This window comes from Taudactylus pleione, unplaced genomic scaffold (assembly GCF_031769625.1).
Source record: "Taudactylus pleione unplaced genomic scaffold, aTauple2 ptg000454l, whole genome shotgun sequence".
In the NCBI taxonomy this organism is placed as follows: domain Eukaryota; kingdom Metazoa; phylum Chordata; class Amphibia; order Anura; family Myobatrachidae; genus Taudactylus; species Taudactylus pleione.
In genome coordinates this window covers 6,847,766-6,863,882 of record NW_028284856.1, presented here as the reverse complement: position 1 = coordinate 6,863,882, position 16,117 = coordinate 6,847,766, and the positions used below count along the sequence as shown (strand labels likewise).

General features: G+C 42.4%; 1 protein-coding gene and 1 long non-coding RNA gene across 3 annotated transcripts in view; one reads left to right on the top strand and one right to left on the bottom strand.

Moving 5' to 3' along the window:
- ADAMTS3 (ADAM metallopeptidase with thrombospondin type 1 motif 3) overlaps positions 1-16,117 on the top strand; it is a 281,800-nt gene that overhangs the window by 229,099 nt on the left and 36,584 nt on the right. For both annotated transcript variants that reach the window (XM_088448355.1, XM_088448353.1), the window contains exon 16: positions 161-241. In XM_088448355.1, the coding sequence (XP_088304481.1) occupies positions 161-241 (81 nt within the window). The remainder of the gene's footprint in view (positions 1-160; positions 242-16,117) is intronic.
- LOC148505401 (uncharacterized) overlaps positions 1-16,117 on the bottom strand; it is a 156,801-nt gene that overhangs the window by 114,699 nt on the left and 25,985 nt on the right. The gene's annotated exons all lie outside the window — the stretch shown is intronic.

The following is a 16,117-nucleotide window of genomic DNA, read 5'->3' as shown; positions in this document are numbered from 1 at the left end:
TTGCCTATCAATGAGCAACAATGCAACTAATCATATTTTACCATTTCTAATCTTGTTCTTAGCAGGTTCCATTTTGTTTAACTTCTTTGTTATGTAATGCTGTACTAACCTTTGCTATCATTTTTGTTTTGTTTCCTCCTTGACCACAACACATGCGTAGGCTACCTAAAGATGTTTGACATCCCCCCTGGTGCTAGACATGTGTTTATCCAAGAAGACGAGGCTTCCCCTCATATTCTTGGTAAGTGTTTCACTCTGGGAGATTGGACTAATTCCCGAAAGTTAGCAGGAAACAGCAAAATAAATAAATACATAAAAAAGGAAACCATAAGGACTGGGACACTTATGGTACTCCGGGTGCTGCAGTACTGCTAAACTGTATGTACACCTGCTTTGTTTGGAGCCATTGCTAAATGTATATTTTATACATTTGCATATCCATGATCAGCATTTTACACTGTTTATTTTATTTATTTACTATTCTATTGCTTTAAACTTTCAGCTTACTGGCATTATACTGTTTTATGTAGGAAAAATGTTATACTGTTTTATGTAGGGAAAACTGCAAGCTTACATCTGTTGCTTTACTTTTTGCTGAAGTCCAGTAATACTGATGAAATTCTGACAGATTGACATTTTATGTTATGTACTGGAAGTCTAAAAATATCAGGAGAATTGCAGAAACATATATGTAAAAACAATACTAAATCCAGATGTATCCAGAACAACGGTACATTTAGTTGGAATGACTGATCATTGCGAAATTGGTGTCACAGAATAGTATGTCTTAAGACTTGTTTATGTGCCTATCATTTATCTGCGTGTAGTGAGATGCATTTCTGTTTTCTTTTTATAAGTACAAGGCCACAAGTGCCTGTTTGTACCAGTGTATAAGAGCAGTAGATAAAATAGCACATATTCCACTGAGCTTTGTCAAGAATATCTCAAAGCACATGCTGTGATGTTCCTAGTCCTACCGTAGTTAACTGTTTTCATACTTTCTATAAATGTCATGTACACTGTAACTACATATGCTTTTAGAGTTTACATATAATATACTATGCCAACAATGTATGCAGCACCGTAATAAGATATTTATGTATGGGTTTAGCGCAGTCAATTATACTTAATAACTCTGATGTATACCTGTATAAGGCGTGAAGAAGTGTAACTGTACAGGTGTCCATATATACAAAATTAAAAAAGGGTAAACCTATTATGAATTTTGATTATTCATACGAAATTTCTTCAAATGGGCAATAGACAATGGACCAAGCTTGTTGCATTCATAGTTCGTAGTTAATAGAAAAAATTACATTGAACATTAATTATTGATTTTTTGTAGGGATTAACAATTGCCCTTTAACAACTATTTAATTATTATGGCGAATGAAGGCAAAGTGCCATACCAAAGCTTGGATTCAAATTTTGCCCACAACTCAAGGCCATTCTGCCCAGATCTGCATTTTTCCTTATTTTGCCCCCATGTTTCCAGATCCTCTTCACTACCGAATTCCATAGCCCTAACCTCTATTATATGCCATATTTAATAAATAATTTTTTTTTACTCCTATGTGTAACTTTATTTTAAATACTAGCTGTCATTTGTATCCTAACATATCCTACTAGAGCAAAACTAAAGACACCTGTTGGGATTTTGGCACCGGTATTCAGACCGTCGGCATCCTGCACGCCAGGATGCCAACTACATCCCCTGATCAGAGCCCATCTGCGGTGCTATCACTATGCTTCCAGGTTCTGGTCCACTGCATGTACTCCACATGTGCTGCCGGGGTGTAGTCAGGTTACCGGCAGCCGACAGTGGAAGTCCGACCTGGGACTAAAGATGGACATCGAAAGCCTGATGCCTATCTTTAGCCCCACACCGAAATCCCGATGGTCGGCATCCTGAACGAAGGTAAGCCGGGTTTCTTAGCTCGTAGCCATGGGGGGGAGGATTAGGGTTAGGCTAGGGGTATGGAGGTTAGGGGTAGGCACCATTGGGGGAGGTTAATGTTATGCACCCCCCCCTCCCCCCCCCCCCGGGAAGGTTAGGTTTAGAGTGCAGGAAAGGGGGTTAGGCACCCCCGGGGGTGACTAAGTTAGGCACCACCCTGGGAGCTTTAGGGTTAGGCACCACTAAGGGAGGTAAAAGAGAAACCAAATTCTGGCGCCCGTGCCCATAAGGAATATTTTTTTATAATAAGTATGTGGTTGCAGCAAACTAAACAAACTCTGTTTATGTTTGTATTGAAGGGACAACAAAAAAAACCTAATAGTTCGCACTACCTCTGTAAAAAAGCTCAGTCTAAAAAAAAAAAAAAAATTTATAAATATATAAATACGTGAACTCTAAAAAAATGTTTATTGACCAGTACAAGAAAAGACCATATAAAAATAAAAAATATATAAGATGCCATATATTTGAATAAAAGACAATGTATATATCATCAATTGAATAATATATCACACTAATACACTTAAACCTGTAAATACAGTGTTGCTGCTAGTCACTGTGATCCCTTCACAAATAGATAAATGTATATATGGTGTGCTTAATGTCTTGTCCAAGTGCGCAGCTGTTCACACTTAAACAGACAAGAACTAAACCAGTTAATATACAATCTGACAATCGTGTAGCTACTTACTAACAAGTCATGATAAATAAACTTTTCTGCATTTATCCAGAGACTGAGGACCTCATTCAGAGTCGGTCGTTGCGGCCGCACGGTCGTACGCCACCGATGTTCGCTATACTGCGCATGCATAAAGTTCGCAATGCGCGTGCGCAAACTAGCCGCTACGATCAGAAATTTCTCTCTCCTTGAACACAGCCAGGTTGGTAGTTTGAGTGACAGATGGAGGCGTTTGTGGGTGGTAACAGGGGAAGGTGCTTGAAAATGGGGGTGTGGAGATCCGAACGCAGGCGTGCCTCATTATGCGAACTGCGTTTTATGGGAGTGCATACGGATTATGGGCTTGCATAATTAACAAAGTAGCGTCATGGCACATGTGACATGGGAGGTTTTTCCACTGACATGATCGTAGAGCTTAAGAGAGGGTATGGTCAACCTTAAGCTCTACGACCAGTTCCGATGGTCTCGATTAATCCTTATATGCCCGGAGATGACGTGCAATGTGTACGAGAAGGGGGCGTATTTTTTTGTCTTCCGACCGCTTCCTCCCCTTGATCGGCCAACTACCGATCCGAACTTAGGGACACAACTTGCAAGGGAATAATTTGAAAATCCGGCCCCTTTTTCCGTACGACCGTGCAGCCGCTTCGACCGACTCTGAATGAGGTCCTGAGCTTTTTTACAGAGGTAGCGCAAACTGTTAGGTTTTTTTGGTTACCACTAAAGGAGGGTTAGGGGAGGGAGAGGGGAGGGTTAGGGTACTTACCTGCCCCAGTTGGGATCTCCATCCTTCGGTCTTTCAGCGTTAGTAATTCATCCGGGGGCTGTTCAGCCGCCGGCATTACATACCGGTTCCCTGCTGCCAACCGACTGCATATGCACCCTCTGGTGCAGATGGAGGGGGATCCGCAATACAGTAGCCCGTAGGGTACTATAGTCTAATGACATCTACATGGCTTTGCAATCCGGAGCTTGTTAAATCCGACAGCATAGCAGCCCCATAGAAACCAATGAAGATTGCTTTGAGATCGGAAATGGAGGAACTGCGACAGATATTGGAAGATGCTGAGGATACTTAGATTTTGCAGGGATTCTTGCAGGGGATTTCGCACAATTTCAGTTTAATAAATATGCCGCAAAATGTTACTAAGAATGTTTTCATCCTGGGCACTGAGATTTAAAATTCGACTTTCATTCGACTGCTCCAGTCCAGCTGTTTCACAAATATGACATTTATAAAAGTAGAAGAGAAGTAGCTGTCCATACACACATACATAATAACACTGAGAAATAAAACCCTTTTAACTGTTAGATCACTACACAAGAATTTCAAATGTAAAACAAAAAAACATTTAAAAAATCATGAACCCTGACATATACACGTATAGCTGACAAGCTTCCAGAAGTATCCTATGTAAGACACATTAATAAGGGCAATGGCCATGTTTTGACACCCATGTGGCACTTATTAATCATGTGCTGTACTTCACAGCTAAAACCTAATCAGTGCAGTATCAAGTATTACAAACTATCCACAGCTGGCAGTGAACTGAGCATACATTGCTTGGTACAGATGTGTCCTGACACACGTAGCGTGTGTACGCCATATGGTGTGAGACGCCCGGCGTGACTGAATTGCTCTGAGAGCAGCAGCATACCATATGTTTCTTTACATTTTCAATCTTATTCACATGTCTGACGCAGAGAAACACCACAGAAAGTGTACAAGAGACCCAGGGCTGTTACATTAACCGCACAGTAGCGCAATTTCGGTTTAGTTCGGATTTTTCTTTTTGGCTATCCAAAAAACTTGAGAGCCGGGAAGCCAATATGATGCCGTTTTTGAGATCCGAACATATCCGAGTAAATCCGAGTAAAACCGAACCGCACATCTCTAACAGGAATTAGTTTTAAACACGTACAAAGCCGCATATGAAGCCCAACGGACCTTGGCATGAGAAAAAGCCTCAACCGCTGTATCATAATACTTGTTACACATTAACTCTCAGTCATACACAGATGTACAAATGTCACACATGAGATTGGTCAGTGTAAGCTAACAATGTCGTTTTGTAGCATCCAGTTGTTTTATTTATGTGAATAAGACCCATTTTATGTGAGAAATATGTGCGGCTGAGTCACCTGGGACCTGTCACGCTATTTGGGGCCACTAGAGAACAGTGTATGAGGACACATCTGTACATGTGCATTTTTTTTTCTTTATCGTACTTCTGGAAATATTAGTCCTGGGGCTTTACTAGTTCCCGGTATTTGTGCAGGCTGCACAAGTCATTTTTCACTCTATAAAAGATATTATTGCAATACAAAGTATAAAGAGTATATAGAGACAAGTGAAGTTGCACAAAACTAAAACAGAGTAGATCCATTCCATATGCTGTTGTGAGAATTCTTTAGATCTAATAAATAATATTTTCTTAACAGAACAACATTATGTCTTAGCAGTAAAGAGACATCAAATCTCTTCAACAATCTTTGGGGGGTAAGATACAGTATGCAGTCTTACTTTTTCTACAAAGTATATAGGGTGTCCCTCCCCAAAGATGCCTGCATACAGTATGTCTCAGTACACTGAATCCAGCACATACTATTGCTGGGAATGTCTTATGGCAGATATCAGTAATGACGTCTGAGCACTGGAGAGGGAGGGTGAAGAGTCCATGAAACGAGGGGAAATGACAGCTGGCTGTAGTGACACTTCAGGGGGCCTTTAGTAGCATTAAATTAATAGTTCAATACACTTACTTTTATTGTGCCTAATGCTGTTATCCATTGGAATACTCAGCATTTTTGTTTTTAATTATTTAATATCCATGCTGGATTTCTTGCTAAAATAAACAGAAATAGCCACAGTCCAAGTAATTACAATAAACATACATCCCCATGTCAATCTTATGTGCATCTTTTGACCTCATTATTGAAGCTTTCTACTAGACTACACAGCTATAATAGAACTAAGTAGGGTCCTGGCTGCATTGAACACCTGAAAAACCTATGGGAGTGAGTCCTTCAAATACTGCAGTAGAAATAAAGCATGGAAATGGTGGAAAACCATCTAGGATCACACACCCTGTTCTACATCATTGATCACCCTCTTGTACTGCATGCACTCCATTCTATTTGCCTCTGAGCCATAGTTCTTTCCCCATCACTACTGTACCTGCAGGACTCACAGTCCCCTTTGACCGCTCTACATGTGGCATATGCTCTAGACCGCTCTAAATATATTGTGAGCTCCCAGCAGGCTCTGTTCTCAGCCCTCCCTCACTATATAGCTACTATCTTGGTGAACCAATTCACTCATCTCCATTACCACCTACATTCAGATGACACCCATATCAACCTCTCCTCCCTGCACTTTTCCCTTCTTTGCTACCTTGTATGACCAGCCATATCTCTGCTTTTCCACATGGATATTCAAATGCTGCTTGCTTTACCCCTCACTTCTTGTTGTTCAACCTTTTGAATATTTATAAAATATGCCCTTTTCTTACCCAAGATGCTATGAAAATTCTTCTCCATTCTCTGATCATCTCCGGCTCTCACTACTACAATTTCAACCTACCTGACACTCCCTCACCCACCTAGCCCTGCTTTAAACCATCCTAATTGCTGCAACAAGAGACATCCTCCTCTCCCACATTCCATATTTACTGCACTGCTCTGAATATCGTCATACAGTATCTTCCAAAATGGGCTACTTATATCCTCCAGAATCCAATGCAAATTACATACTTGTATAACCCACTATGGAAGCAACTCTTCATACATCTCAAACTTCAACTCAAAATACTCTACCTTAGGTGCTCTTAGATTTACCACTGACCTGCGCCTGACCACATTTGTGATACCCACCTCTCATTCCCACCTATAAGACCTCCTGTGCATTACACACTTATGGAATGCTTCACCAGACTCTATCCCAGCATCTTGAAACAGTCTCTATGGACTCTTTATTAAAGTCTATGCTGCTCTCAGCTATGCCATTCATACTGTATCGGTACTGTTCCTCTCCACTGTTAAGCTGGGTACACACTATATGATATATCACATTATATTGTTCCAATGTGGATCGGAACGATAAATCGTACACATCGTACAGTGGGCCTGATTCAGACCCGCTTGCGAGCACTTTGCGCTCGCAAGCGGGTCGATGGTGGCCCAGTGCGCATACGCACGACGGAGCCGGTTCTGTCGTGCGCATGCGCGAGACACGGATAGCGACGGGCAAGCTGTCGCTCCAGGTCTCGTACCAAAGGGGGTGTGCTGTCGATGTTGAGTGACCCTTTGGTGGGTGGGCCGGGGGTGTGGCTGCCCAGACAGGCATTCCCATGGGAACGCCTACCGTCCGGGGCCGGCCCCACTGACATCACAAGTGATGTCAGTGGGAGTGCTTTTGGCTCTGGTAGAGCCGAAAGCACTCTAGGGCTTGCGGCAACAAGACCCTACCACAAGGGCCTCGTCGCAAGCCCGATGGTCGCGATGGTCTTGACCATCGCGACCATCTTCCTGGCCGCTCGCTATAGCTGTGGGTGGTCACCCACAGCTATGCGAGCGGCCAGAAGGCCGCTCTAAAAAAACAGAAGGCCGTCCCTGAGTCAGAGCGAGCACTCTGTCAGAGCGTCCGGCTCTGAATCAGGGCCAGTGTGTACGCCTGATACGTCGTTCAATGCCGGTTGGTATGGGAGACCGTCAGTCGGGATGCCGTCTGTCAAAAGACTGACAGCGGCATTCCGATGCTCAGAATCTCAACAGGAGCTAGATAAGTATCCTAACACTCCCCCTTCATCCCCTAACCCTCCCGGTTAGTACCTAAACTTAACCCTCCACCCTTAGTGCCTAAACCTACCCCTCCCCCCTTAGTGCCTAACTCTACCACCCCCGTCAACAGTGTAACCCTTACTTCTCCCCTCTCGCAGCCTAACCCTAACCACCCCTTGGTACACTGGATTGTGCAGTGTGTATGGTGCGTGCAATGTATCGTTACATCGCATCGCACAGTCACAGTGTGTACCCAGCTTTAAACTCAATCCTCTTGTACCTGATCTACCATATTCCTGTTAGGTTGTGACTTATCTCTTGATCCCAGGAGTGCAGAGAGGTGGGTGGATTGAATACTAATTACCTGTTCCTGGGTTTGTTTAGAAAGCCTAATGATTGCCACTGAGGCAGGACAATGCTCCACTGGGCACACTGTTCACAGTCAATGTTTTTCTGAGCAGGGGCGGTTACGCACCCCTTCCTGGCCACACCCCTCTCATACTGAGGCCTGACTAATGTCTAGGCGGCCCAGCCGGGCCCTCACTACACTTTGCTGTCACATCTACATTTATTTTGTCTACGTTGAATGTCCTGTTGTATGTTACTGATTTTTAGCGTTCCCCACTGTCAATGCTCCATGGACACCTTTCAAACCAACAAGAGTGATAACTAATAGGCTACAATCTCCTGAATATTGATTCATGCAACAAACTTCTGCCTCAACTGTAAGTAGGAAACTGTGCACTGAGAGGAGGTTAACATCTAAATATTAACCTACCAGCACTCGCTATACATTTACATATATCTAGTAACGTTATATTTTAAACGATTTTCGTTAACGATTTTTGTTCACTTTGTCCCTTGAAAAAGTGAACGAAAATTGTTTCTAAAAATCACTGGTTACTAAATTAATGAACAATTTTTTCAACTATTTTATTGAACAGTGAACGATTTTTTAAATATGCTTATAGTGAATGGACATAGTTCATCGTTCATTCTGTACAACATGAACGATCTTCTAAATGAAAATCGTTCTGTGTTGGACAGTCAGAATGGACGATGAACTAAAAACTACAAACAGGAGCGCGCTTGAACGATTATCGTTCATCGTTCACTCCCAAAAAATGAACGATTTTTCATACGATTTAACGATAACGACGTCGTTATAGTTAAATCGTTAAAAAATATCGTTACGTGTGTACGCACCTAAACTCTTTAACTTTCTGTCCAAATTTACTGCCCTGCAACATAATATGTAGTCCTTCTGGCCCAATGTTCCAAATTCAGTATATTAAATGGCAAGGGTTTCTGATATTTATAGCAGCAGGGCATTGTTATTGAAGATGGGCCATGGAATCAAGCAATTTAAATAATGAATTAGACAACAAAATTGAATTAAATTGCGGTAACCTATTCTCTGCTGTAATTTGGCAGAAGCATGCTACATATATATATATATATATATATATATATATATATTTATGCACACTGTATATGTACTGTATGTTATGAAGTGGATTGGCAATTTTTATATCTTCACTAATATATTATTTTAGCCCGTAGCGCATGCAGGTTAAGCATCATTGGAGTTATATTTAGAAACAACTAGAGAATGTTTTCTGCATAATCGCAGTTTCTCTATTATAACCATTTATCAAATAAATCACATGGTAAATACTATTTTGAAGCAAATTGCTAAAGGACAGAATGCTGCATACATTGTGTGGTGTTATCAAAATATACATAGGTACAGAATTTGCAAATAGTGTTCTGTCAAAAGGATAATAATGATTCATTTCTAATGCCTGTGGCTAATGGATCATTTTAAAATTTCATGACTCTTTTGGCTATAGTGTTTCCAAGGCATCTGAGGACACGTAACACTGAATGCCAGCTTACCTTGACTGCAACTTCTTCACTGGACAAATAGCAGCCAAAATACAGCTTGTTAAACTAACTGACAATCTGGTCAACTGTTAAGAAATAAAAACTCTCTGCTGCCCTCTAGTGGCACAAATAACAAGATTGTGTAGGAACCAGATAGCATTGTGATTAATGTATTAGACATACAGTATGTATTGAAATAGTCACATATTAGATTGCAATTTTAATTTGTTCTGAATGTCTCATATTGGCTGAGCAAGTAAACCCACTATTGGAATTTAACATTTGCCAAAGTTTATGTTATTACTGAACTACATGTTAGAACTGAAAGTTGACAGTTAATATGTGTTTCCCAAATTCCAATCCTCAGGAAACCATGGGCCTGATTCAGACCCACTCGCGAGCGGCTGTCCGCTCGCAAGTGGGTCGATGTTCTGCACTGAGCATGCGCACGACGGAGGGAGCTCCGTCGTGCGCATGCGCCAGACGCGACGAGCGAAGGAAAGTCCTTCGCTCGTTGTGTCCGATCAAAGGGGGCATGCTGTCAATGTTGATTGACAGCACGCCCCCTTTGGTGGGCGTGCCGGGGGCGTGCCTCCCTGACGGGGGCGTTCCCACGGGAACGCCTCCCGTCAGAATCCGGCCCACTGACATCACTAGTGATGTCAGTGGGAGTGATTTTGGCTCTGATAGAGCCAAAATCACTCCGGAGCTTGCGGTTGAAAACCTCAACCGCAGGCTCCGGCTCGCAAATTCGATGGTCGCGATGGTCTCGACCATCGTGGCCATCACAAAGCACGCTCGTATAGCCTGTGGGTGGTGACCCACAGCTATACGAGCGTCCAGGAGGACGCTCCATGAAAATGGAGCCCGGCCCTCATTCAGGGCGTGCGCTCTGCTCAGAGCGTACGGCTCTGAATGAGGGCCCATATTAGTAAACTTTTCTCCATATTCCTTGCTGTGGCACAATACTGTGCCATTACAGACACAATGTAATCACTGCAGAGGATGAATAGGGCTCATCCTTCGAATGTACATTAAAACTGCAGAGGACAAGTCCACTCGTCCTCCACAGTGAGGGCTGATAAAAAAAAAATTTCACCTTAGCCCTACTGACCAGCGATGATGATTTCGACCACCGGCTTTTTGACTGCATCATGTATGAAGACACATCTGTATTCAAAATTGAATAGTGTATAAATAAATGTTATGTCCTCTAGGGAAGCAGAAGATGCAGCTGGAATTCAAGGTATACCAACCCTTGAAAACCAATATAGAGGGAAAAAGATGGAGGGAATCAGCGCAATATACCTAAACCTTGGAAAATGTGCTAATTATTAAAAACAAAAGATTGGTATTTCACATTGCACAAAATAAAGCTAGGTTACAAGAAGGGAGGGTTAGGGGAGAAGGGGGGAGGTTAAGTATATTTACCCAACCCCTGTCGGGGGGGGGGTTAGGGTTAGGCACCTCTAGGTGGGGGTTAGGGTTAGGCACTAGGGGGGGGAGTGTTAGATTTAGGCGGGAAGGGGGGAGACTTAGGTTTAAGCACTAATGGGGAGGGTATTGGTGCTGGGTGGGGAGGGTTAGGTTACAAGAAGGGAGGGTTAGGGGGAGAAGGGGGAAGGGTAAGCACACTTGCCTAACCCCCGTTGGGGAGGCAACCCCACAGCCGGCATTACACACCGATTCCCTCTGTATATAGGTAAGAAAAAACTTTCCTTGTAGTGCATGTGTAGTATCTTTTTTTCCCAGTTGGTTCAAGCCTCAAACATAAACAGAAAAAAAAAACGCAAATACAAATAGTGTAATCCTGTTATCTGAAGTTTTTTTAGTTCAATAAAAGAGTAGTAAATCCCCCCTCCTCCCCCCTCCTCCCCCCTTCTTCTCAAGCATTGCACTCACGGCCTTGTGTTGACTAAAGGGCACATACTGTAGAAATATATTCCTATCGTATCTGGACCCACCTTCTTTTCCTCTCAGATTCTCACACCTCAGTCAATTAGATATGTACGAGAAGGCAGAAGATTTTTTACAGTGGATGTACAACATCGGGATTTCAAAAACACCAGAAGTTGTTACTGCAGAAACTGTCCAAAGTTGGCAACATTCAAAAGGCCCCTCTCCAATGTGTTTCAGTCCCCCAAGGCAGAGGTGACCAAAGTGGTCCTCAAGGACCCCTAACAGATCTGTAGAATGTGTCAGGGACGTGCAGTCAGGGTAGGCAGAGCCTTGCCTGTTGTACGATCCTCTATCATACTCACCTGTCATGCTCCAGAGTTTTGATATAAAAACTGTGTTTTTTTGTTATACATGTGTGCCTCCCCAGCCATTGACCTCACCATGTGTCAGAAATGAATGCACTACATGGTTTAAATGTGACCGTTAGTAATGACTACATGTTTATCAAGGGGTCACGGTTCGCATGTACAGCTATATATACCCTGTCCCATTAACCTATTATCCAATAACAAGAATATCGCACCCTGTATTAATGAAAACTAAGGAATCCTTTAGATATGGAGGATATTATGGATATTAGTTACTGAAGATGTTATGGAGATAATGAGTCCGTAATTTGAGGGTATTTGTCATAAAGAGTTTTGCTAAATATGGCTGAACAACCACAGTGGGCAACAAAACAGCAGTCTGAAAAATGGCCGTTAATCTTCTCTACCAAGAAGTGTAGGCACCACAGTTCACACACTGCACATCCATAGGACCCATAGAGTAGTATTGTGACGAATAAGTCTTGTCCAATGCAAGCAACATATCAGTTGATCTTGTTATACATTGTTTAAGATTTTTGAACTGCTCACTCTGGGCAACCTGTAAGGGTTCCACCTCGAAGCTGGCCTCTAGGCATGTTTGGTGAAAGTGAATAATGAAATAACACTGCAGTCACTCTGATATATGTGGCTGCAAATAACTCAGTTTCCAGAGCACCCAGCAGGTCACATGTCCCAGGTCACCCAGCAGGTGTACAGGGAGAGTTCACCACATTTTCCAGAGCACAACAGTGATGCGTAGTAAATGGTGGGCGGACGTTTTGCCACATGAAATGAAGCAACCAATTACAATGCCAATATTTTTCTGCAAATTTACGTACTAAGGGTCTGATTAATTACAGATCGCTATTGCGATCGCAACTGCGATTACGCACGCAGTTCTGTTGTGAAAATATGCTAATGTTTGCAATCACAAAGCCAACATAGAGACGCCCACTACCGCTATCTCACATCTGTAAGACCTCGCAGACCTGCTTATACATCGGTAACATCGAGTAACATCGGACCCTCACACAGAATTACAGCAGGTCAGACCTTACTCAGAAATTGCAACTGTCGTCACACGCAGTGTGTACTCAAGCTGCGTATCACGTCACAGTGGCTAATTTATGCACGCCCAGGAAACGGCATTCAAACGGACAGGCACGCCTGCGTTTCTCCCACTCCCCCGTCACCACCCCAAAATGCTAATGTCCCATCCCTTGATTTATGATGGCTTTGTATCTGCGTAAGTGATCGCAGTGCAATCGCAATGCTAACTCACGCACACGCACTGCGGGGCATGCGCAGTATGCACCATCGGCTGATCTGCGTACGCTGTTGCAATTGTGATCTGTAATGAATCAGGCCCAAGACCTTTAATTTGGTATACGATGCGCAGACAATGGCATCATAGAAATATGTCACTCATAAAAGTCATCCTTCTGCTATCAATATATAGACCATATAGTCCATATGCTAAATATTCTTAATACATCCATGCTGATGTCCTAATATTTTTAGGGGATCCCGCTGTACATCTACTGCTACAAAAAATCTTCTGCCTCCTGATATACATATGCAAAATGGATTAGCATTTTCAAGTGCATATTTTTTTATGTGTTTATGGAAATAAAAAAAATCACATTTGTGTGATTGTGTTTACATTTTATTTGACAAGTTAGAATGATTGAAAAGACTAATGGTGTTTTATGATATTATAAAGTCTTCTAAAAAGGTTTAGGGGCATATGTATCAAAGCTTGATGTGAGATAGAATTGTGAAATATATATCACCAACCAATCGCTCCAAACTATAATTTCTTAAACACCGCCTGCAAAATGTAAGTTAGAAGCTGATTGGTAGGTGATATATATATATCTCACAATTATATCTTACATCAAGCTTTGATACATACTGTATGCCCCTTAGTGTGTGTGGGCACTGCATCAGTGATATTATTGATATTGGAATGTAGTGAGTGCAAACATTCAAAATGTACTTTAGCACAGAGGAGAGAAAACCCTCAGCAGTGAAGGGGTTAAAAGATCCACAGATGGCACTAATTATTTCACCTGTGATTTTGTGAGCAGCCTGGAAAATATGCAGGTTTCTTTTACGAATGGAGTTGGGAAACACTGCTCTAAGCAGACATGTTCACACAGCTACAATACTATATCATGCAATTTGATATTCACTTTGTAAAAGTGCAGTATACTAAATGAAAAATGCATCTCAAAATTCATGAAAACCTAAGGTTTGGGCAAACCCGTGCTTTAGTAATTTTCAATATAAATCTCGTGTAGGCTTGCCCTATCATCCCTTTACTTAGGGTAACGTGAATTACACAGATTATGTGCCAGGTGAAATGGAGATTTGAGGTCAGCCAGTCATAGAATCTGTGTAATTCATATGTGTCCCGAAATAAAAGGATGATTTTGCAAGCCTACTCATGTATGAACCTCTAGCCTAGTGTTTCCCATCTCTAGTCCTCAGGGACCAATAACTGTGCGTGTTTTCCAGATCTTCACGTTAACGCACAGGAGTGTTTACTATTGGCTGACACATTTTAACAGATCCACAGGTGGAGCTACTTATTTCACTTGTAATACTAAGGAGATCTGTATAAAATGCACTATTAGGGGTCTCTGAGGATTGAAGTTGGGAAACACTGTACTTGCCAAGCTCAAGAATTAAACCAGAAGTTCCCAAACTCTGCCATTACAATCCATGTTTTAAGGATATCCATGTTTGAGCACAAGTGACTTAATTAGTACCTCAGTCAATTTGATTTAACCACCTGGACTCAAGCATGGATATCCTTAAAACCTGGAATACAAATATCTGCATTTTGGAAACCTCTGAATTAAACAATTGTATTTGTACTGATGCACTAAGCCTTGGAGAGAGATAAAGTACCAACCAATCAGCTTCTAACTGTAATTATACAGGCTGTTTCTGAAAAATGTCTATTAGTAGCTGATTAGTTGCTACTTTATCTATCTTCAAGGTTAAGTACTGTACATCTACCCCTCAATGAGTAATGTGTACCAATGCTTACTTCTTTTATAGGGAGCATATTTTCAGAATATGCACACTAATGCCACACTAAGCTGGCCACGCATCTAAAGTTTATCTGTAAAAACAGCCAACTAGTTGATTGGTTGGAATGAAAGTAAATGACAATCAGCAATTTGCTCCCAAATGCCGGAAAATGGACAAAAACTGTTGTTTGAACAAATTGTTTAGATCAAACATTTAACAAACTTGTCTGACGACCATTTTCATCTATTTTCTGGCATTTAGGAGCAAATTGCTGATCATCATTTACTCCCATACCTTACCAGATTTTCATCCCAACCAATCAACAAGTTGGCTGGTTGGACAGATAATTTTTAGATGTGTGGCTAGGTTTAGACCAGTGTTTCTCATACTCTGTCCTCAGGATCCCACACAGGTTGCCTTTTCCAGGTCATGTAGCAGGTGCACAGGTGTATTCATTACTCACTGACACATTTTATAAGATCCACATGCACTGTTTGGGGTCCTGGGGACTGCGGGCCTGATTCAGATCCGGTCACTAAGCTGCGAACGCTCGCTAGGGGCGATTATCGCACATCTGCGCATGCATATGCATCAAAGTATGCATGCGCGAACCAGTCACTGCGGCCGGGAATCATGTGCTCGTAACACACAGACTGGATGCTACTTTGAGTGACAGACAGCGCCGTTTGTGGGTGGTGACAGGGGAAGGTGCTTGTGAACGGAGGAGTGGATGTGTGAACGCAGGCGTGTCTGAGCATCAAAACGGAGTTTAATGGGTGTGCATAATTAGCAAAGTAGCGTCACTGAACACGTCACTTGGTTGTATTTTAGCCTGAACTGATCGCAGTGCTTGCGGTGGGGTAGGGGCTACCTCAAGTGCCGCGTGCAGCTCCGATGGGTCTCGATGTTTCAGATTAATCACACACTTCCTGGAGATGACGTGTGCTAAGAGAGAAAGGTGGGCGGCTTTATACACCTGCGTAAGCTCACTGCTGTCAGCCTCTAAGACATAGAGGGCTTCCTTAAGCCAGACAGTGCGATCGCGCGATTTGCATACCTGGCCCCTTTTGGCAGCGAGCGCAGCTTAGCGACCAGGTCTGAATCAGGCCCTGAGTTTGAGAACCTGTGCCTTAAGCTGGCCACACATCTAAAGATTATCTGTCCAACCAGCCAACTAGTTAATTGGTTGGAATGAAAATCTGGTAAGGGATGAAAGCAAATGACAATCAGCAATTTGCTCCCAAACGCCGGAAAATGGACCAAAAATGTTGTATGAACAAATAGTTTAGATCAAACATTTAACAAACTTGTCTGACGACCATTTTCATCTGTTTCTTGCATTTAGGAGCAAATTGCTGATCATCAGTTACTCCCATACGTTACCAGATTTTCATTCCAACCAATCAACAAGTTGGCTGGTTGGATGTAAGTTGGTCTAGTGTGTGGCCAGCTTTAGACCACAGGTTCTCAAACACGATCCTCAGGACCACAAACAGTGCACGTTTT